Consider the following 22,577-nt stretch of genomic DNA (forward strand, 5'->3'; position numbering starts at 1 on the left):
GCTACAGTGGGGTTACATGGAGGTATCATTGTACTTATTGTGCTATAATTGTAATTGTATACTTGGTTATACCATGGGATACAAGGGGTTTACAGTGGATTAGAGCAGGCTTAATGGATCTGTAGTGGACTACAGTGTTGCTATAGAGGGCTATAAGAGTATATAATAGGTTATTATGGGTTAGAATCGAGAAGAAATGTCTTCACTGGAGCTACAAAAGGCTACGGACCAGAATGCTGGTAAGCCATAAAAGATTTAAGCTGGTTGTACACAACCAATCAGAGTACTCCAATACCTGAGATTCAGTTTTTGGCACATCTTCTGAATGGATGGAATTCCTGCCCTTCTGAAGAGTCTCTGCTGAAGGTGAATTCATCATGGTACTGCTTTTTCTGCGATCACGTGTCAAAACATACACACGTAGAAAGTACACAGATTGTTTTGCGACATTTTATCAATAGTTATCGAAACGTCCTAATTTTAAAAAACGAATAATAAAGAACAGTCATGAAGCCGAGCATGCTTGAGATGCATGAGGTACTCACACTGGCTCTCCATTGGTCATGAATGGGGTTGTGGGCGGGAACTCGGGATGTGGAGATGAATCGGTTTGAGAAGGAGGTGGCAGTTTGGCACTCTTGAATGATGGCTCTTCGTGTTCGTGTATGTGGGTGAGGGGCAACATGGGCTTGAAGAGAGACCCCATTTTACTCTGCAAGGTACAGTAGGGAAGACGTCTGCTTTAGTACTGCTTAACACCGTTTGTGGTTCAAACAACGAGAAAGATCCTTGTAAAGCATTATAACCCTTTATCCTCCATAATATTCATCCCATTAGTGCAGGCCTCAGTTCCCTTAGAAGTAATTTCAATCTATTCTTTTCGTGCCATTTTTCTTAAACGTATATAAATGTACATAATAATGAAAGCTTTCTTCAAGCGTCATGCGAAATGGGTGGAAGAGTACCAGTGCGCCTGAAGTGGGCTGCTGCTCCTGGAGTCTTTTGGCCCGGTTCTGCTTGTAGTAATCAAAGATCATGAGCGCAGCATACACCTTCCCAACCGTCAACTCCTTATCTGATATACACAGAGAAGTTGCAATGTGAGGCGTGGCATGCTTCTGTTTGGTTACTTAACCTCATTCAATAGCAATCAAGGCTGACAGAGGGTCAGATGATGTGAATTCAATAGGGGTGTGACACAATGGCGCTATCTGTATCCGTATCTCTTTAGTGCTCCAACTATCCGTATCTGTACCTGTATTTTTAGGACTTAAACCGTGCTACCACTAGATCCCCAGAAACACTGGAAAACCAAGAAGTAGAAATCACCATCAACATATTTGTGTGAATTCTGCATCGGACAGTTCCTCAACCTCAGCTACATCACTCGAGTTCATAATTAGTCTCAACTACAGATGTGCACGGGACCGTTTTTTAATCTCACGCATGCGGTTATTATTTTATATTTGCAACCTGCCTGCGATGTTTTCGAACAAATTTAGTTGGTTCGATTTCCTAAAATATAAACAAACTAGTAGCCGAAATTCAACCGCCGCAACCCTGAACAGGCAATTACTAAGGATGCTGAGAAACGCACAGCGTTGCCTCGTGAGCTTCCTGTCTAACTGCTTGCTCACACCTGCTTCAAAATAAAACCCCCCCACTCATGTGAGGATTCCCTGTTCGGATGCCAATCTGAAATTGGCTATTAGTGTTATAATGTGTTACAAATACTACTCAGTGCATTATGTTAATAATTTATAATGTATTCTAAACACTGCTAGAGAGTGTAATGCGTTACTATATATCGGTGTGTATAATGTCTTATGAATGCATTATAACATTATGAACATGTTCATAGTGATGCAAAGAAGCGTCTAGCAAAAAAAAACAAAGACAAACTGCACCTCATATTTGTATGTAACACATTATTTGTTCACAACGAATAATATATTCGTATTTGGTTCCACCCGTAAAATGCAAACTTTTTAAAATAGTGGAAGCAAATAAAATCGTTAATCAAAGTTTATACAGTTTGCCCAGATTGCTTAATAAGTGAAGGTATGAAAAGCGAGCTTGTTAGTGACTTCATGCAATCAGAAATGAAAATGAGCAACAAGTATCGTGAAACCTAGCACTACGTGCCACTAGAGGGCAGCAAATGTACACAAAACTACTGAATATTATTTATTTATTTATTTATTTATTTTTGAAACTCACACAGAGCATTTTCAGAGCAGCCGTACATATTCCAGGTTCAATTTTCATATTTCATTGGTGTAGTCAATACAGATTCACCTCCCAGAATGCAAAGGGGCGGACTTACGTTTATGAGGTGTTACCAGCAAGTCCACAGTTTTTGATGGCAGGCTGGGCCACACTTTATTAATCTCCCTCCTCAAGTGAATATCACAGAGACGCTGGGCAAGAACACCTGAAAGACAAGTATTTACCGTTCATGATTTTCATTTACGACATGATGGCTCATCAATTAATCCAGTTAAAAATGGGGGTCCATTGGTAAGACTAGAAACGTGGGCGTTGAAGAGCAGAAGAGGGCATGGACATGAAAAGTCAGAGGGGACGGTAAAAGCAAAGATGCTCCATAGTTGAGCCGAGCAGCCGCGAAGTAAGCACGCACCTGATGCCAGTTTGATATCCAGGGCGGTGCGGATGAGAGCCATCAAAGTGGACGTGAAGTGGACTGTGTTGTCATCAGCAATGGGCATGTTCATCCTCACCAAGCGCTGCAGACAGTTGTATATAGGATCACGTGTGAGACGTGACAAAGCAAAAAGCTGAACACTGCTGACTGAGTGTGCGTTGTGCTGGCTGAGAGGACTCTGATTTGATTCTGAAAGCAAAATCTACAGATTTGTACGCATTTGATAGAATTGATTTTTTTATACACACGTTTATGTGAATTCTCATTCTCAACTCCAGCACACCACATGACCCGCCAGGCCATTTTGGGGGGGAAAAAAAAAAAAGGGTTGATGAGAAAAAATGATATCGTGCAGATGCTGTATAGGGATAATAAGCTTCAGTATCTGGAAGATAGCTGAATATGCTCGACATACAATGGACAGTGCATCTGCTCTAGCATGGATAGGCGGCGCATATTTTTTACCATTTCATCTCGAGCTTCGATTCTAGTCTTCTGAAACCTGACCGTATGCTTTGAGCGAGTTCAATTCATAAAACAATAGCCCCTGATCAGGGACATGTTGATTTAAGCTTCTTTCATACAGAAAGCACTTGATCTCTCTCTGTGTAAACGCAGCTGCCCACACAGGCCACAGATTACTGTCCATGTACATTTCGCTTTCACAGTGGGATGGTTAGTCCGAAATCGAACGACTAGATGCATGAAGCATGTGAGGGGGTTTGCCCATAATGACTGCCTTTTTTTTTTTTTTTTTTTTGCGCTTTCAGAGAGATAGGAGAGAGTGAGGTGGGCAAGAAGAGCTTTCTCTAAGCAGAAAGAATGAAGGTAACCACAGAGACAAGGAAGAGAAGGACACACTGTGGAACACACGTAGGCCAGGGCATAGATACACACACACACACACACACACACACACACACACACACACACACTGGAGGCGTAGCACAATAGCCAATAGCACTACGTGAATCTTTTTCTGCTGCAAACATTCGTATCAGTATCTGTATTCAGATTAACCCAAAAACTGGGCGTGGCCAAAACCAGAAGAGATGTGCACTGGATTGTTTTTAGAAACAGACATGTGTTCACCCCCGAAGAAGTAAAAACCCCCTGCTCACGTGACCTTTTTTGTTTCGTCCCACAGGATCCCAGTCTCGATGTACACCTCTAGTCACAACCAGATTAAAAACAACAACAACAACAACAACACCCTATAGTGCGCCTCTTATTCATATCTCCATTTGTATTTGTTTAGAACACATTACCCATTCATTCTGAATAATGCATTTGTATTCAATTACATCCCTCGTGCATACACACACATTGTCTAGTCATTAGAACCACGTGAACTCTCAACTAACCAGACTTATATCCACTGTAACACAACTAAAGGTTACTTAGACAGCAGAAAAGCAAGAGACATGGGTGTACTGTACTGTGCTACATGGTGATTAAAGCTGGGAGATGCAGACAGCAGCAGACAGTCCAGCACCGCCTTTATTAGACTCGGGCCCGCCTGGGAAGATGTTTCCACAACAACAAACAAGAAAAAAAAAAGAACAAGAAAGAAAGCGCGATTTATGTGTGTGTGTTTGGGGGGATGCAGAGCGAGGGGGTGGCATGTCTCGCTTCACTGAACACACATTTACAGCACACTTTTTTCCTCCTTTCATCCCAATCAATTCACTTCTCTTAAGCGAGGGCGGGGTGAGGTGTGTACACAAACACTTGCGCAAACACCAAGCACACACACGGATATAGGCAGTGGAGAGATGCCTGATAGACAGACACGTGTATCTCAGACAGATGGACGACTAAAATCTAGAGAATCTGCAGCTGGACCAAATGACTGACAGATGTTTCTCTATCGAATGACCCGACTGACTTCGCTATCATTTCCTTTATCAATATTTGAAGATGTCAGAAGAGCATTTAGCTTGAAATACTAAGGCAACACTTAGATAACATTCGTTAGTGATAGAAATCGTATCCATGTCACCGATGTCAGTATTAACTCCTTGCTGTAAGTACTCTTACAGGAACACAACTCTCAATACGTATCTATGAGAATATTTAACGATGTATAAAGTATTATGCTGAGTGACACAATGAAAAAAAAAACATTGTGAGTTCGAATCCCGATGATGCCAGAGCTAACCGTGGCCCGGAGCCAAGTGAGCAAAATTGGCCGTGCTCCCTGTTTGTGAGGGGAGGCATACTCTCTCTTCCCTGTCAATCACACCGACAATCACCAATCATGGGTGTCTGTGAGCTCATGTATGTGGAAGAGGGCAGATAGCGATTTCTTCCGAGTGTGTTATGCTACCCCATGATATAGTATATCGATAGCTAGATAAGATTATGAAAAAATGAACTTAGAATAGCCATGCCTATCAATATTCAAAGGGTTTAATTGGATTTTTTCATGCTTTAAATAATACTTTAATCGTATCATCAACTGTAATAAACTGCACTATATCACAATATGAAAATTGACCACATTTTCAACAGTTATGATGGCATATTAAAGCAAAGCCAACAGGTACACAGCACAAAAAAACAAGAAAAGTACTGACACACCTACAGCACAGGAAGCCCGACAGCAACACTATCCAGTAAGAGAAGCGCACGTACACAAAAGACAGGCACAGTGAGTGTGATTGGGCAAGACAGGAAGAGGGCGGGTCTACCTTGTAGGCAACTCGCGATGGACATTTCTTTCCCAAACCTAGCGGAGGGGACATGTGACGTAGCATTTCGTACATATCGAGGTAGGATATGCGCCCACTTCACAGAGGTGGCAGCCACAGTTCAAAGGTCAAAGATCACACAAAAGGGAAGGACGGCGAGTGGGAGGAACATAGTGGAAAAATGAAAGAAAACAAAATGAAAACATAATCAGAGTGGAGAAACAGTCATTATAAGAGTCATTATTATTTTGGGGGTAGAAACTGTGTGGCTGTGAGACAGCATCTTTGCCCAAGAAGGAGCACAGATGAATTTGCGATGCAAAACTCACATAATGAGGCTGTAAATAGGAGGGCAAGGGTCAGATGGTGAACAGGGCAACAGCCCTGTCCTTCTCTTTCTGCATGGCATGCTTTGAAAGTTGATTAACCAACCAGATCCATAGGAAGAAAGCTCACGCAGTGGTGACAGTGGTGGTTTTGTCTAAATAGTCAATTCTCAGCAACACTTTCTAAGAAGGCCATATATATATAATGAACTACGAAGACATCCCTAACATGTTATAATGCACCCATAATGGCATATTTATTTATTTATGAAAATGCACTGCACTTTATAGACACGTTTGTAATACATTATTATTCGTTAGCATAAATGCATTATAAGTTAACAACCGCAGTGGACTGTTTATTATTCAGTAATAGACATTTTATGCCTACTGATAATTACAGTTTAATAATTACAATTCTTAGGCTTGATACAATTGTGAGAAAAGTCTCACTTTATTTAGAGGTCACAAAAAATAAATAAATAAATACATATATACAATAAATGTGTAAAATGTAAATAAAAACAGAACGCAATGATTTGCAAATCTCATAAACCCGTATGTTATTCACAATAGAACATAGAAAACATATCGGATGTGTAAACTGAGGAAATGTAGCATTTTAAGGAAAAGACGAGGTAATATTGAATTCGATGGCCGCAACACGTCTCAAAAAAGTTGGGACGGGGGCGACAAAAGGCTGGAAAAGTAAGTGTTACTAAACAGAAACAGCTGCGGGTTAATTGCCAACAGGTCAGTAACATGATTGGGTATAAAAAGAGTATCTTAGAGAGGTCTTTCAGAAGTAAAGATTCAAAATGACCTAATATTTTTCCTTTAAATGCTACATTTCCTCAGTTTAAACATTTGACATGTTTCCTATGTTCTATTATGAATAACATATGGGTTTATGAGATTTGCAAATCATTGCATTCTGTTTCTATTTACATTTTACAGTGTCCCAACTTTTTTGAAATTGGGGTTTTATATATATATATATATATGAATGAATGATGTGCTTATAATAAAGCATTACATTCACAACTATTTATAATGCATAATATACACTGCTATGAACTGCAACTAGAACAACATAGCATTTATGAATGGAATGATTTTAGATATAGCCTTCATAGAAATTGCATGTGCATCAATGACATAACGGATCGGCACCAGTCGAGTGACTCACTATGCAGCGTGGCTTTGTTTCCTGTAGTTTCCATGGTTACCGGTATTTAGATTAGTGAAGAGGGGAGAGGGATGGGTGTACTCATTCACTAGCATTAACCAGGCAATTTTACGAGCGTTGATTATTAGCACTACAGCACTGCCCTTTGTAGGGGGGAAGCGTGTAGGTTTGCAAACCTTGTATGCCACCCTATTAGGGCAGTTCTTTCCTAAGCCAAGAGGGGGCGAAATGACACGTAACAAATTGTACATATCCATATAGCGTATCCTTCCGCTGCAAGAAACAGATGCAGGTTAAACCACAATACAGTCGATACAGAAGCTTTGTAGAATAAATGCATACAGAGTTGACTGGCTTGAATGGCAACATTGTTGAAGCTTTTCTGTTATGTAACGCCATGTGGGCTCAATACAGCTGGATTAATCTCTCAATGCTGACAGGGAAAAGATGCTTTAAACCGTTACGGTTGTCATGCAGAACGTCAGATTTATGTGCGTCAACGGTGACATATCCCTGCTGTTTTACTTTAGTTTCATACTCTTGACAAGGTCACTACAGTTTTCTTAAGGATGGACGGTCTGTGAGTGACACGTACCAGGCAGCAGGGTCGTAATCTGCCCAGACGCGGATGAACTCGTCCAGATGGTGAGGTCCGAGGATGGAAGCATCTCGTGTCAAGTACTCAAAGTTGTCCATGATGACAGCCACGAACAAATTCAGCATCTAAAATGGAGTACGGAAGGATGAAGGAATAAGGAGCATCTGTCAATATCTATCGAAAGCTTGACAAGGAAACGGTTTAGCAACGCGTCATATCACAAGATCTCATCAATGGCATAATAAGAATGATGTAGCAGAAACGATTCTACGGACACTTAAAGCAGATAGACAGCTGTTTGTGAGTTCAACTTAAAAAAAAAATAATTAAAAAATCATATCTTTAATGGTCTTCTGGGATTATGCCATGTGTCCTCCGAATACCAAACATGATAAACATTAGATTCGTTTAATCTGAAAAACAGTTCTGGCCTCAGTCCCTTTGTGTACTTGTACTTTGATTGGACAATGTGTGCTTAGTCTATCTACATTTCATTAATAATCCAGAAAAATAATCCACCTCAATCGTAACTATATTTCAGCAAAACCTTTTTCAAACACTGCTGATGATGTGTTCCAGATGTTCCCAATGACTTCAGCCAAAATGGAGATCAAATCTATGGAGCAGGTTTGGGGGAGGGGTGGGGGTTGGGTGGTCTGCATGAATCTACAGTCTGGGCTGGAAAGAAATCATCCCCAGCATCACTTTTTCATACCCATCTGTGTGTCTTTATTATGACCAGTGTTGGGGCTGTTGCACCAAAAAAGAATCCACCTTAAGCTATTTGTTAACAGCGAATAATCTGCACATAATATTTCTTGATGCATGACTGCTTGTTTGTACAAACCAGGAAGGAGCACAGGAAGATGAAGGAGACGAAATAGAAGTACGCAAAATCACTGCCACACCCATTGTCATTGGAGCCTGAGAGCTTGTCGCATTTCTTGCCACCCAAACACGACAGCATAATCTCATGCCACGCCTCACCCGTGGCGCTCCTGTTGTTCAAAATAGACACAAAATTGAAAAAAAATATATCATTCTAACTTACATCCACAAAGAAATTAGATCTAGAATATTGGACCAAAGTACGTTCGGAAATATACAGCACAAGCTGTAGTCTAACATCTATGGAACCCAAACACTAACAAAAAAAAAATGCTGAAAAGGTTTTTACCTGAAGAGTAGCATGAGTGCCTGAAAGAAGGTCTGGAAGTTGTTGTGTTGGTTGATTGCTGATTCGTCATTCAACTCAATGTTTCCAAACACCTAACACAAAGACAGGACTTGATTATGACAGGACAGCGAGACCCTACATGCATCTCAAATGCTGGACAGGACCGAGGCTGCACTGAAACCGCTGCAGGGGCTACATAAATAATTCACAGAACCTGTAAGCCAGGCCACATTCTCCAGTTTCTCATCTCAAAATATCTCTGAAATATAGGAATGCATAATATCCTGGGAGCACAGGATATAAGCATTGAAGTGTTATGACTACGACTAGTTGTGTTGATATCGTCAGTATGTTGCTGAATTGTTGTGATCTACTATATGTCCATTACTCAGTCATACGATATATATTTATACAATAATATACCACAGCACTGTTGCATTCCTGAATCCGATTGGTCAGAAGTCCTCGATTCGTTTTCAATAACACCAGTTCCGACAGTAAGTTCAAATGAACATGCTCGTTCTAAAATATATTCCCGTCAGTTCAAACCACAGGACTTGTATTATCGACGCTCTACATAACCTAACGCTAATAATAAACAAATTTTAAAAATGTGTTCTTAGTTAACAAAGAAAAACATGTAATTGTCGATATAGTGGCGCTTTCTTTAAGGAGACGTTTATTTAACATTTATGTTATATAGAGGAACAAAAGAAGAGCTGGGTGAGGGAACGACTGCTTATAGCTGCTATTACTGGGATATAATATCCTGGGATATAATAGAAATTAAACACTTAGGCATATGCTGATGTTGAATAATAATCAACTTTGGGGTGGTATGAGTAACACGGCTTTACATCAGGCCTCATTACTTCACCACGTCTTTGATTATTTCCCAATAACAGTTCCTTATATAAACTACTATAAATAGGGGGGAAATTTTAATTTCTCAATCCCTTTATCACCCCTAAAAATGATTTATTACTATGAATTTGCAGTTTGTTTACTAGACTAGGTAATCTAGGTAGCTAGCTAACATGAATAGATTAAATGTTTGAAATCCATGCTTTCATGATTAAAACATAAGGTCACGCAGCAACCTGTGTTTACTGTCATTGTACATTGCTTGTACTCCTTTTGTGAAACTGTATAGAATTTTACTTTAGGTGACCAGCACAGGCTAGTCAGCTAGTTAACTGCTAGCATATTAGCTCACAGGTAAGAACATGTATGATTGCATTATCGATGCAACTTGTCATATTAGCCCAAACTATCAAAAAATACACCATAACAACCAACATTTGTTTAACACTAACATTACCTTAGCTAGCTTATGTGGCTAAATGTCTCCAGTTTCCAGGTGACTAGCACACGCTAGTTAGCATACATGTAAAAAAAAATAAGTATGATTGTATTATGGATGAACAGCTATCTAAATACACCATAAGAACCAAAATCACTAGCATTAACTCGGTTAGATAGCTATCTGGCTTAGCATGCAGGTTCTGTGACTAAAAATGTTGGCACACTTTGGACTATTATGGTTCAAGATGTGGAGCCTATTTAAAAATAAACACGTGATAAATAATTCCTGAGAGAGAGTGTTTTATGGAAGTGCTGTGAAAGTAAATGGAAATGTAAAAGGTATTAAATGGGAAAATGTGAACTGAGTGCTGTTATAAAAAAAATATGATTCATAACTAGCCATCCAAGAGAAGTTTGCAATTTAAAAATGCAGCTTTTAATTGCTTTAAAAAACGAACACATTTACAAATCTAACAGCATTCCATACAGTACCAAAACATAGAGAAACCCTCAATTTGGCGACGCTGCATAGGAGACCTGCTCAGTTGAGAATCGGAGCAGACTTTCAAAGATGAATCATAATTAAGTAAAGGGTTCAGTGCCATATCTCAGCATACGGGTGATTATACAGCTCACTGATTACGCAGCTCTTCTCATTGCATATGATGCAATTAAGCATTGATTTACAATGCCATCCTAACCGACTGAATAGCAGGCACCCTAGTTTCAAACACAATATAAGAGATTGCCTGTGCACTGCTAAACGAGCAATCAAACTCGAAGCCTGGATCTATACAGTAGAATGACGAGACTGCCTTCCTGCTATACTGGCTGTGCCACCAAGACGCGTTCGCTTACACAAACCCCAATACGTCCAGCGGTCTTCTTTTTAATTAAAATACGGTAGGAATTAAGAAGCTGTTAACTTGTTCTTATCTCTATTTTTGAACTTTCACACCTCCTGAGTAGCAGATGTGTGGCCTGTGTTTTAAAGAAGGGTTCAGTCCTGTGTCTCAGGATGTTGGTGATTATACAGTTCGCTGATTACGCTGCTTCTCTGAAATGCAATGAGCATTGATTTACAATTCCATCCTAATCGACTGAACAGCAGGCTTCCAGAAACCAATAAGCAAGATGCTCTTAATTTCATTCGGTCCGAACTGAAGTACAGGCAATGGATGAAGTAACAGATGTACCATCGTTATTATTTCATTAATCAGCTCCATTACAATTATTATCCAGACAAGAATTATTTAATTACCGAAGAGCACACTTAAAGAATGGCGCTTTATTACAAAAGGCTGTTTACAGCCAAATGAAGACGAGTGCAAATACATTCTTTTTTGCTTTCATATAATAATGCATCCTATTAAACAAAAATTAACATGACCCCTGGCGAGATATTTCATTCCCTTCGACCAGGATAAAGAATTTCAGAGTTAACAGCTTTAGAGCTGTAAATCACAATTGTGTCGACGACCCGGTGGTGAAACTACAGATGCCTCGTAAGTTACCAGAGGCCAAGAAATGTCCAAAAACATCCTGTTTCAGGCGGTGGCTGTTTTCAGCATTGAATTCATTTGTGATGTCACACTGCTCAGTATTGGCTTAATGGTTCATGCCAAAGTAGACACTCAGGGCTTTAAAAATGTGCAGTAATTCACAAGTATTTCTTTTTTTGTTACCTACCCTACATGGTTTAAATATTATAACTTTATTGTGGCAATTGTATACGGTGTTTTACTCTCAAAAAAGCTTTGGCTGTGCTGTCCGTTTTATCTCTGTACCAGTGTTATAGTGGAGTAGTGTGAATTGTTTGTCAAGATACTCTACACACAGAAACCCAACAGTGTCCTGACTAATCTTATAACAGACTTGTGGCAATAAAATAATTCATTTCCATTCATTCCATCGGAACGCCAGTGTACTGCTAGAAAGAGTTAAGGAAACGTGGAGGCGGAGCTAATTTCAGGGCCAGAAATTTTTCAGTAGAAGGCTGAAACAAAAAGACTAGCCGGATCCACCGCATGGCAATAGGTGTGTGGACTCAGTTTTATTAACTCTTTAAACCCCTGGCTTATTTTTCAGTTACTCATCATAAAGCATATTGTTCCATTACTACAGAGAAAGTAAATGTATGTACTTACATACAAGTTTGGGGGTTTTAATGAGTTAGAAATAAAAAAAAAAACAAACAAACTATGTTGTAGAATAGAAAATAATGGATTTCACAGGGATTATTTCCGAAATTGAATTCAAAAGTGAATTTGAATTAAGTAAAAGTGAATAAACGAATAAAAATGGTTCGTTTATTACGAAATTATGTCCTCTTCTTGATATTTTCTTCGTTTTAGAAAGCGACCTTTTTTTTTTTGACCTTCCATGGTACTGCTAATGTTCACTCTGTCTGTGGCAGGATAAAATGCATCCCAATGACTCACCTGCATCCCAATGATGGCGTAGATAAAGAAGAGCATGGCAATGAGCAGACACACATAGGGCAGTGCCTATAAGACAATAAACAGCTTTTTTAATATCAGAAAATGGTGGCAAGGCTAGCCATATACTTTAATACATATACATCACATAAACTGAGCTGAATTATCCAGAAACTATGAGTGGAACGTAATTACACTGTCAGTATCTGTATTTATTTAGTGCTCCAAATGTCCATATCTGCAGCTGTATTCCAATTTAAACTCAAAGTGGGTGTGGCCTAATTTTTTATTTATTTATTTATTTCATTTTTCATTTAATGAACCCTACCACTATGCCACCAGAAACTCTGAACACTGCAAAATATTAAAAGAAACCCACAGGTAGAAAGGCGGACACTGTCAGCATGTGTATTCTGACTCCGACAGTTCCTCAACCTCAACTGCATCACTTGAGTTGATAGTTGGTCTCAACTAGAGATGTGTGTAGGATTGTTGGTTTGTTTTTGTTTTTTTTAATTCTATCAAATCTAGTTAGCTCTATTTCCTAAAATATAAACAAACTATTAGCGTAATTGAAACTACTGCAATCTTGACCAGGCAGTTACTAAAGATGCGGAAATTGCATTGCGCAACGCCACACTTTCATAGCAATAAACGTGGTCTTTCTTTCATACCTCTCTTCAAGCTTCATATCATACCTCTCAGTCTGACATGAATGAAAATAAAAACCCTCCACCTTGCATATTTGTATTTGGTTACACCCCAACCAGACATGATTAACAAAATATTGACGGGAAAAAAAACAAAACACATAATTCAGTTAACCTTTCTACACCCTGCAGGCTTTTATTTCATTCAAAACTCTAACATGACTGAGTGACAACATGACAGAGTAAAAAAATTGAATGAAATAAAAATAAAGGTCAACGATTAACAAAAGACTATGACTTGCATCAGAACTCATAAATAATCATGAATAATAAATAAGACCAGCTCGTGCTTTGTAATTATTTTCAAAGAAGTAATGACTGTCACTCATCTCAGCAGATGTCAAACATCTAAACTGTTATTACTATAATAAGTGCTCATATGTTTTAAAAAAAACAAACAAAACAACAACAACAACAAAAAAAACCAAGTAGTGCAAAAGAAGTGTAATTGATTTAGCTGGCTAGCATTTAAAAGAGCATATATTTTAGCTTGCTAGCAATTGTTTTTGAAACTTTTGAATTTCAGGCATTCAATTCAGACATCTGAGAAGGGCGGATATCAAAAGGTCCAAACCTTAAAAGACTGGACAAAGGTCCAGAGCAGGATACGGATGGTGTAGCCTTGCCTCAGGAGCTTGATGAGTCGAGCCGCTCGAAACAGCCTCAGAAAGCTAAGGTTAATCAGCTTGTTCTGCTGAGAAAGAACAATCCACATAGACCATATTAGCCTGTACTCGTGTTAGTCCTACTGGCCACTCGGTCGGTGTCTTTCAACCTATTATACGTTACAGCAAGCATTTCCAAAATCGAAATCAGCAGATTTCAATTTCCTTTCTAGAGGAGAAATGATTCCTACTGGCCACCTTCATGCACTTTAGTGGCGCTGATTGTTAAAATGATGGATCTTAAAATGAGCTGAAATCATGCATATGTCATTATCAGTCGTGGCTTATATAGTATTGGCTCCACAGTATAAGAAACCAACATTGTTATGTATTTAAAAAAAAAAAAAAGGTTCATTCTCACAACCGTGCAGTAAGATTTAAAAATCTACTGCTAATGATGGGTGTTCAGGCAAAGGCTGCTAAATGGACACTCAATAGGTTGAACTTTAGTTGACAGAAACATAAATCAAATCATTACTAAATAGAACATTAACCTGCCCTGAAAGTAAAAGTGCATATTTTAGGAATAGTTTTTCTTGTGGATGTAGTGATGCACTAACTGTGCGCTACTATAATTTTAGCGGTCGGGTGTTCATATACTTTTGGCCATATGGTGTATTTGGATAGGATTGGGTTTTCATTCCAACCAAGCAAGGAGCAAACCTGATTCCCAGCTTAAATGAATAAGTCTCAGTCTTCAAATGCAAATAATATGCTTTAGGATTTCTAGAACTTTTCAGATTTTTCCAAAAGTGTTTCAGATTTGTACATGTCCAGGTGGGTGTGGCCTTGTATTATAATAAACATGCTTGACTGACATGCCTCTGAACAAGACCTCCATTCTACCACGCTAGTCAAGCAGAGATAAACACAACAATACATGCATGGAGAATCGGAATTATTCAACCCGAACAAATTATGGACTTGGAAGCATAGGCTATGCTTGCTAGGTTATCTTTTGCTCACTAGGGGTGCATGGAGCCTAGTTAAGTTGCGTAAGTATAGTGAGGCTTTAATATTGAAATTGCGCACGTTGGTATTCAGACGAAAGAGTTAAGTTCTTGCGTGGGAGTTGCATATGTGGGGTTGTGGGTTCCAAAAAAATAAATAAAGAAATAAAGAAAGAAAGAAAATGTGTATCCCAGTAACTCGTGATTCTGAGCTCTGACTTAAGCGCATTTTTCTTCTGCGATACTGGTATGATCGGTGAGCAGTCCAGCGTCACCGGTTGACAGTTTAATGCAACCACAATATGTCAAGCTGCTATTCAAGACCATTATTAAATACACACATGACACTGTTAATTAATATCAACACAGTCACGCCCAGAAAATCGTCTTAAGCATGTGACGTGCGTAACCCGACTCTGAATACGTGTAACTTTCCCCTCATAAATATCGTCCTCAACTCGGAATATGGCCCTTGGATTTTTTGCGAGCAATCGCAAAGAGACCATTTAAGCAGGAATGCATAGTTTGGTTAAAAGCAACATTAGCCTTGTGAGTAATGGGGATAAAACTTCAGCGAAGATTAGGACGGCCCAATTGACATTCAAAGCATCCAAATACTGTCTATCTCTATGTAGACAATATGAAAAAACACTAGTGATTATTTGTATTTTGCACGTTCATATTGGGTATCCATAAGACTACACAACATTAGCTTTAGGTTTCCTGAAAGCTTTAATAAAAGACATAATCGTGTAGTGGAGTTGAATCAGTTTGATCATGCGCATCGCTAAACGATACCCTAACACCACAAATTCACTGCAAAAACTGTCATCTTAGCAAGTGAATATATCCTTAATTTAGTCAGATTTATCCAGTATTCATTATTACAAGACTACAATAAACCAAATACAAGCTTATTAAACCTAGACATTTTTACTCATTTTCACCCTTACACGTTCCTATTATAGTGGCAGATCATTTCTGCATCTTTCTACGAATGAGTGCTTACAAATAGCAAAGTGATTTGCCAATAGAACAAGAATATTTCAAGCTTCAGTTTAGTAAAAAAAAAAAAAAAAGCCTAGAAACAGCTTTATTTAAAATATTACTGCTATTATAACTTGCTAAGATGAGTGTTTGTTTTGCAGCGTTGGAACTGTCTTAAAAGCAAACAGACACATACCGGTGATTATCCAGATATATGTAAACAGGCAGGACAGATGGACAGAAGCAGAGCAGGACAAATAAAGCCACTTACCGTCTGCAGAGTCCATTTGGGAGAGAAGGGGACAGGTGCCAACAGAGATTTAGCATGGAAACAGAGTGACAGTGAAATCATTAGGAGGGGCGAGAGTCTACTCTGACACACTGAGACGCGACTGTCAACACTCATTGGGGAGATGTGTGCACTGCAGAGCTTCATCGGATGAATTTCCTCTTCTAGATTTGCCCGAATGAACACGTGAGTAAAATAAGACTTGAAATAGGAATTACGCTTCAGGCCTTTTGTTAAATGTAAGTCGTAGTAATTACGTGTGCGTTGATTTGGTACGATTCAGAGGTGAAATTACGATTTGTGTATTACAGTTTGCTGGGTGCTCTACAAACAGAGCCTAAGTCTGACCGTTGCTTCCGTGGATGATCTCTCCTAGATACTGTAGGCTTGTACCAAAGAGCTGCTGCTGTATTCATAATGACGGTCCTGTTCTCATTCTAGGACTGTAGTTTATAATATGTTTATACGTAACACTTTCATCACACTTCCTACTGTTTCTCTTCACTCTTCGACACTGTATACTCTAATGATGTATTGATTTATTATGAAGAGGTTGGGATTCTTCCTCACGTCGTCTCAGGGAGTTTTTCCTTGTCATTATCAGCTCTGGCAAGGAAACCTACATCCGGATATCTTTAAAACGGCTTTGTGACATTATCTAATGTTAAAGAACGCTTTTCAAATCAAATTGAATGGGATTTTGCTCTCGGGTGGAGTTTGAGGGCGAGTTGTTCTGAGCACGTTCTTCCATCTTGCCTCCTCGGTCTTGTCTTACTCTCATTAATCCGCAGTGAGAAAGAGAAAGTTGCGGACACACAAACACACACAGACACATACAAAACACTGAATGCCCGAATATAAACACAGCGTCAGATGATCCTGTGCTCCATGAGTAAACCTGTACAGAGATGACCATCTCGACTGCTTACCTTAATTTCAGTAAACAGGATGTCCGTGATACTGCCCAGTACTGTTACAAAGTCGAATATGTTCCAGGCTTCCCTCAGATAGTTCTGGATGCAATTGAAGAGAGGATCAGAGCAAAAATGGGAGAAACAGAGTTCGTTACTGTAGTACTACAACTTCAAAATCAATCCCTGAAAACAATGTTTTAAATGGAGGTCAAAACACACACACACACATACACACACATACAGTATAACCTTTTCGTACATTGGATCATCCATGACAGGCTGATCTGTCAGGAGATGCAGTCATGTCTACCGGCCTCTTCTGAATGCCACAGTGATTTGTCGAGTAGCGGCTGCAGACGGCTTAGAACAACAGCAGCGAGGCTGCACCATCTGCCGCCAGCTCAGAACAGGTGGAGGTAAGTGCATTGTGCAGGGGCCAGAGTCATTTAATAAATGAGGCTACTTAATGGAAACGGAGCCTGAGACGGGCCCTGCTGCTGCAGGCACTGAGAGCACAGATTTATGTGCCACTATTAGTGCCCTTGCTTATCCATCATCATCGTATGCTTCCACCCTCAGTATTGAATAAAATAGTACTTGATCCAGCACATCCGATTATTAGCATTTTATCTCATGTATTGACGGTTAATCGTGCTCACAACTAGTCCCAAGATCCCCAGTAAAAGTCACGCAATGCTAACGCGTGCACAAGATTTACGTAGGCTGTTTAATCACACTTTTAATGCGTTATTTTTTTTTAGTCAAATTAATAAAATAATGCCAGCGTTTTTTTTGTTAATTTCATGTGCTCTCCTGTAAAGAAAACTTGCCTACAGTTTAAAGGATAAGCTGACCAAGCACTCACTGCTACACTTACAGCTCATCTGATAATTTATCCATAAAAAATGCCATTCCTGAGATAAGTAATGTCTCCAGTTAAGACGCCTTCTCATATGAAGAAAAAAACAACTTTCTTGCAGACTGTAGAGGGTTATTATCCATCCAGCCATCCATCCATCTGTACAGTTTATCCTACACAGGGTCGTGCGGAGCCTGGAGCCTATCCCAGGGAACTCGGGGTATGAGGCGGGGGACGCCCTGGACGGGGTGCCAACCCACCGCAGGCACAATCGCACACACATTCACATACTACAGACAATTTGGAAATGCAATCGGACTACTATGCATGTCTTTGGACTGGAGTAGCCGAGAAAAACACAGAGCAGAGGCAGGAATTAAACCCCCAACCCTGGAGGTGTGCGGCAGATGTGCCAACCACTAACTCACTGCACCCCCCGTAAAGGAAAATTACTGTTATTACTAATAATGTGGCCTTCCATGTTTTTTTTAGTATATCCTAAAACATTAATTTTCATCCTAAAACATTATTTTACAATGTCCAAGGTCAGAATTGCGCTTAACCAAGACAGGCCTGTCTTCTGCTCAAACTCCATTTCCTTGCAACTGTCTGAATAGCGCTTAAGTCTGTATTTATGCCTGAGGTCTGAATACTGAATACTGATTTTCTGTATTTAAGCCCCACGTAACTGAACTCTGAATGCGGCCCCTGATGTCTAAATGAGTTCCATGCCTGAACCTCTGATGTCTTTTTTTATCAATGATGATTTTACCTCCTGATTTGTGAGTAAAAAAAGTAAAGCTGACCAAAATCCAGACACTGTGCTGTGTGTGTTCGAGTGTTTCTCACCAGCAGCCCAAAAGCGATGATCTTTAGGATACATTCCAGGGTGAAAAGGGCAGTGAAGATGATGTTCAGCCACTTCAGCATGTCCTCATAAGCCTTCGATTCGGTATAGAACTGAAAACAACAAAGCAGCGACAGCAGCCATCTCGCACATAAGCACTGGTTTACTTGGTTTCCCATGGGTTATGCTGTAAAATGGGATTTTTAAAACCCTAAAATTGTATATTTATAGCACGATATTTATAGCATTAGATTTTAACTAGGTAGTAATGAGGTGTATTAAGCTCCTAATATAAAACATAATGAGATGTCATTTTCCTGATGTATGAATAGTCTTCTTTCTTTGTATTAGCAAGTCATTATTAATTTTATGAACCCATTAAAATACATAGCCTCTTTGGCAAACGTATCAATGCCACAGCATAAATAACAGACATAAATAATACAAGTCAGTTGAACATTTCTCCAAGCAAACAACTGAGTAATAAAAAGCAGGACACTCTGCCTGTTTCCAACTGAACGGCGATGTGCTGGTACGTTTTAAAAGGAATACGTTGCCAAAATATTTTCATTAGAAGCTTCATGCTGTTGTCTTACTGTTTCTGTACTGAACTTGCTATAGACTCCAAAAGGAAGAGCAATCCTGGGCTTTTCAATTGAGAAAGCCACATAAAGTTCTCCGATAGCCTAACTGCACCTGTGATCAAAATGCTACCTAGCTAGCAACTGGATTTATGAACAAATGTATCTGCTATTGATTAATTCGTATTTATTCATGCAGATTTTTTTGACACAATGTTGGCAGAGGCTTTCAAGACAATTTCTATTAAACACATGAATACAGAAATACATGAATACGCAAAGAAATTAGCTAAAAACCCTTTTAGATCAATACTTGGATTTCATCTTCCGTCCGTTCTCCGTTTTTTTTTTTTTTTAAACATATAAACTACACTCTATTGTGCTGTGCTGTCAATAATTAATGAATGAGCTTGGCAACATGGCTCGGTCAGCAGTAAAATAAAACCATATGCTTAAAGGGTTCAGTTCTAACTGTGAAGATAAGGATGCTAACTACAATGTTAGGTAGTGTATAGGAGAGAAGGCATACGCTTACCTTCATCATGAGCACCACAGTATTGATTGCAATCATAGTCAGGATGGAATATTCAAACGGCGTTGAAACCACGAACTTCCACATCTTGTACTGGAAGGACTGCTTATCCTGGGGCATGTAGCGAGTCAGGGGCTTGGCATTAATGGCAAAGTCAATGCACGCCCGCTGTGGTTAAGAAAACAAAACCAGCCTTAATCTTCTCATCGCAAAGCCTTAAAGGCACTTGAGTAAGACTCCTCATTAAGAGCAGCTTCAGGAGTGTGTCAGGATTCAGCATCGTTTACGACATCGGCTCTTGATCTAACACTGTTTAATTATCAGAGAAGCGGCCCGATGTCCCTAGAGCTCTCGGAATCAAAACTAATCAAAGTGTGAGAGACAGGAAGCAAACATCAAACTAGGGTCTGCACCCACCAGAGAAACTTCTTAGAGCATGTTTAAACAGCTAATACCACAGCCTGACGGCCTTCCTGATAATAAGCCAATTCATCCAGAGGTGGAAAAGAAAAAAAAAAAAACCCTCTGCTGAAGGCATGAAGTGAAGGGATAGAGTGAAACAGAGAATGGTAAAAGAATGAATCAGGAAGAGATAACAAAAAGAGTGAGGAAAAATCGTCCGTGGAAATCAGTGTTCATGTAGAAGGGATATGGGCGGACAGGGGTGTTGCCCCTGCTCTCACTTGGAATAGAAATACTCTAAAGGGTTTATCACCCTGAAGACATGCGAGAACACAGCAGACAGACACTGTCATCACATTCACATAATGAAAGTACCATAATACCAGCTACAAGTGTGTGGGATTATGCTTTGTACCTCATTCTTCTCCAAGCTGCACTCAGACATGGCTTTGTCCCCTTGCTCCTGGAACGTGATGATGATCAAGGCGACGAAAATGTTGACGAAGAAAAACGGGAAGACCACAAAGTAGACCACATAAAAGATGGATGTCTCCATGCGGTAGCCTGGGCTTGGACCTTGGTCTTCATACGTGGCATCTACAGAGTGTTTCAGCACCCTGCATACAAAAAAACAACAGTGGGCAATAAACAAAAATATTGTAAGATCATGGCGTTGGTGAATGTCGGTGACCAGATATGCTCTTAGCATTTTCGGAGATGGGGTAATAACTGCAAAAAGAGCAGAGTAACTGGAAAAAGGGGTTGAGTCAGAATGAATAGAGTTTCAAAGAGTCCGGTGAATAAAAATTTGACTCACCTCATACAGTACATCCCATAATCACACCCATCCATCCATGCATTAGCTGTACCTTTTATCCTACACAGGGTTGCGAGGAGACTGGAGCCTATCCCACGGAACTCAGGGCACAAGGCGGGTGAACACCCTGGACGGGGTGCCGACTCATCACAGGGCACACACACACACACACTCACACACCCATTCACACACTACGGACAATTTAGAGATGCCAATCAGCTTAAAACGCATGTCTTTGGACTCGGGGAGGAAAACGAGAGTACCCGGAGGAAACCCCCGAAGCACGGGGAGAACATGCAAACTCCGCGCACACACACAGGGCGGCAACAGGAATTGAACCCCCATACAACATGCAACATACAACATACAAAGACGTTCCACAATTGTGTACATCCATCTTCGTGCCAACAGTTTGGCATGGATGTGATTTTCAGACGTCCACAAACTTTTGACCATATAGCGTATGTCGCACTTTTAAGCTTTTCATTTGACTCACCCTCACAGATTCAAATCAACTCCTCTCAGACATAAGACACACTTTGAAGTGGTTATGGTTTTTTTGTTTTGTTTTGTTTTTTTTTCCATAGTGGCATTTCACATTACCACTTTTGACTAGCGCCTTGAACTCTGAACAGAGTCATCTGTTTTGGTATGAATATACGATGATATGATTAGCTGCCTTGAGGTAAATAATTTAGACAAATAAATGCGATTGGCTGCAACAAGCCATAACAGAGGATCATGTTAAAACACTGGAGTCAGTCAACGTAAGCCAGTTACAAAGCAATGGAACTGGAGAATCCTCATATGCAACTATATCAATGCTGACACATGCTTTTCAATCGATTTATATACAACATACACCATACAAGACCCTGTGTAAGCTGTTCCTAAGGAGATAATAACACATTCGAATGAGCAGATTAATATAATCTAGGCGCTGACGTTACTGTCCAATCAGAATCGAGAATTCAACAGCGATGTTTTATAAAATAAAAAAATCTTTAATATAGTGTCGACTTCTGTATGAAAAACAAACAAATTAATATTCTGGCAAGGTTAAGTGCCAGACTCAGATATTTAAACTGCATTACCACATCTCTAAGCGAGTGCAGATGGATTAACACGCCTAGGGATTATTGCTTGTTTCCCCCCCCCCCCAGATTGGTGGTATCATTTCTTTCAATATTTCAAGCGTGAACTGTTTTTTTTTTTTTCTTTGAAAGCGGATTTAAAGTGAGTGAGAAAATGTGAATTCAATAATAATAATTTTAAAAAAAGAACAAGAAGAAACGGGATGGGAAAGACAAACGGGGATAGAGAGGGATTCTGAACGAGTACACGAATGTAGGACAACCGTGAAAGAAAAAAAAAGATAAAAACAAAATACCATGGAATAGTGTAAAGGAAACGGCTCTGCATTGCGTAACATGAATGCATATACAGAACATCAGCTCAAATACAGTAAGTCTCACTCTATAGCAGACATATGGGCATGAACAATGCGGTCCACTTTCTTTTCAAACTAGAAATGAACAGAAAGTTTTTGAATGAAAAAAAAAAAAAGAAACGTTCGATATCTTGAATTCGAGAATCTGCAGTATTTCTAAATCACTATAATCTGAGCAAATTT

At 39.6% G+C, this 22,577-nt stretch overlaps 1 protein-coding gene across 1 annotated transcript in view; it reads right to left on the reverse strand.

Moving 5' to 3' along the window:
• The window catches only part of cacna1bb (calcium channel, voltage-dependent, N type, alpha 1B subunit, b), a 129,626-nt gene that overhangs the window by 8,582 nt on the left and 98,467 nt on the right, over window positions 1–22,577 (reverse strand). Inside the window, exons 28-42 of the mRNA XM_053649045.1 lie at window positions 20,543–20,744; window positions 19,729–19,893; window positions 18,615–18,725; window positions 16,922–17,005; window positions 13,676–13,795; window positions 12,395–12,460; window positions 8,649–8,740; window positions 8,319–8,469; window positions 7,469–7,596; window positions 5,359–5,455; window positions 2,642–2,747; window positions 2,327–2,434; window positions 966–1,075; window positions 546–712; window positions 296–392 (exon numbers count right to left, since the gene is read on the reverse strand). Of these exons, the coding sequence (XP_053505020.1) occupies window positions 296–392; window positions 546–712; window positions 966–1,075; window positions 2,327–2,434; window positions 2,642–2,747; window positions 5,359–5,455; window positions 7,469–7,596; window positions 8,319–8,469; window positions 8,649–8,740; window positions 12,395–12,460; window positions 13,676–13,795; window positions 16,922–17,005; window positions 18,615–18,725; window positions 19,729–19,893; window positions 20,543–20,744 (1,804 nt within the window). The remainder of the gene's footprint in view (window positions 1–295; window positions 393–545; window positions 713–965; window positions 1,076–2,326; window positions 2,435–2,641; window positions 2,748–5,358; window positions 5,456–7,468; window positions 7,597–8,318; window positions 8,470–8,648; window positions 8,741–12,394; window positions 12,461–13,675; window positions 13,796–16,921; window positions 17,006–18,614; window positions 18,726–19,728; window positions 19,894–20,542; window positions 20,745–22,577) is intronic.

Source organism: Ictalurus furcatus, chromosome 18 (assembly GCF_023375685.1).
Source record: "Ictalurus furcatus strain D&B chromosome 18, Billie_1.0, whole genome shotgun sequence".
NCBI classification, from domain to species: domain Eukaryota; kingdom Metazoa; phylum Chordata; class Actinopteri; order Siluriformes; family Ictaluridae; genus Ictalurus; species Ictalurus furcatus.